At 41.9% G+C, this 1447-nt stretch overlaps 1 protein-coding gene across 3 annotated transcripts in view; it reads right to left on the minus strand.

Annotated features, from left to right (window-relative positions):
- The window catches only part of SPTA1 (spectrin alpha, erythrocytic 1), a 65815-nt gene that overhangs the window by 645 nt on the left and 63723 nt on the right, over positions 1-1447 (minus strand). For all 3 annotated transcript variants that reach the window (XM_024750521.1, XM_024750504.1, XM_024750513.1), the window contains one exon: positions 546-690. In XM_024750521.1, coding sequence (XP_024606289.1) covers positions 546-690 — 145 coding nt within the window. The remainder of the gene's footprint in view (positions 1-545; positions 691-1447) is intronic.

Here is a 1447-nt window from a genome sequence, read left to right on the forward strand (position 1 = left end):
TGAAACAAAAAAAAAAAAAAAAAAAAAAAGAAATACAGTCATCAGGATTAAAAATAGCTGGCTCTTTGGGGCTTCTAATATGCCCTAAACTCAGGAAATGGAGAGACTTTGGAAGAAGCAGCCAGTCCTGGTCCTATCACGTGCTTTTCTTATAGAAAGAAATCTATAATTTCTAATGAATAAGAGCAACTCATCTCTTCAACTTAGTTCTTATCCAAAGAGTCCCATCTCACTCTGACTGCACTATTTACACCATTCTCTAAATTTGGCTTATTAAATAAACAGGATAAATAAATAGCCTTAAAAACCAAGTAGCATGTTTGGGATTGACACTGATAGTCATTAGAGGTTGACTGTAGGTTTTTGAGTTATGTCAAGACAACATGAGTGATCAAAGCAAATGATATCCAGTGCATAACACTATCTGAGAAAAAGTGGGGGAGGGGAATGTGGTTGCCTATGGTAAGTAGGCAGCCAAGCCTGAGATGAGCAAAATGTTGATTATGATGAGAGTGTATGAGAGTGGATGCAAACTGGAATCTGACCTGCTTCATGTCCTCTTTGGTAATATAGGCCTTGCCCTCTGCCAGGGCTTGGAAAGCATCCTCTAGTTCATCGCTGGACTTGATGTTCTCTGACTCCTTGACGATCAGGAAGTCGGTATAGTCGGTTTGTGAGATATAGCCCTTTCTGTTGGGAGAAATAGATCAGGAATTGTTCCCTCTCAAGACAAAGAGGAAGGCAGATCCCCTTCTCATCCTACTCAGTGTCTCAGAGACAGAGAGAAGCTGGATTCTCCAAGTGTCTGTCCCATCTCAGCTCTGTGAGACTATGGGGCTATGATCTCTATTTGACCCACATCCTCTTGCCCTTACAGCCAAATAAACAGTTTCCTATGTTCTAGCCTCTGTTTCCATATGGGTCAGTCAGCCTGACTCTCTAAGTAGAATTTGGGGATTTTCCACTAGCACCAGTCTCTAAGTATCTCAAGCTCTTCAAGTTGAGTTGAAGTCCTCTATTTCTGATTTTTTTGGTCCTTGGTATAAGAAAGAATTGGTCTCTAATAGTAACGTAATCCCTCTATGACTCTGTCCCACCCTCACAATCACACAACAGCCCCATCCGCAGGAGCTGGCCTTTGAATAATCCATGTCTCGTTAAGATCTTACACAAGGGAAGGAATTATTCTCTCAAGTTCCTTTCTCAGAACAAGCTGAAATTCCTAGATCAAACATAAACCAGGAATTGAACAAATTGCAGAGCTGGTGCCTCAGTTGGAGTTAGTGCCATGAACTTCTGAGATAATCCTAAAAGGCCACCAAAAGCTGCTCAATTCATTTATGGTAGTCTGTATATTCCCACTCTCAAGATGAATTAATTTCATATTTTATGGATCATTTTACTTTCTGTGCTTGCCCCCCCCCCCCCCCCCCCCCCGGCCCCCCCC

Source organism: Neophocaena asiaeorientalis, unplaced genomic scaffold, assembly GCF_003031525.2.
Source record: "Neophocaena asiaeorientalis asiaeorientalis breed wild unplaced genomic scaffold, Neophocaena_asiaeorientalis_V1.1 scaffold315, whole genome shotgun sequence".
NCBI classification, from domain to species: Eukaryota; Metazoa; Chordata; class Mammalia; order Artiodactyla; family Phocoenidae; genus Neophocaena; species Neophocaena asiaeorientalis.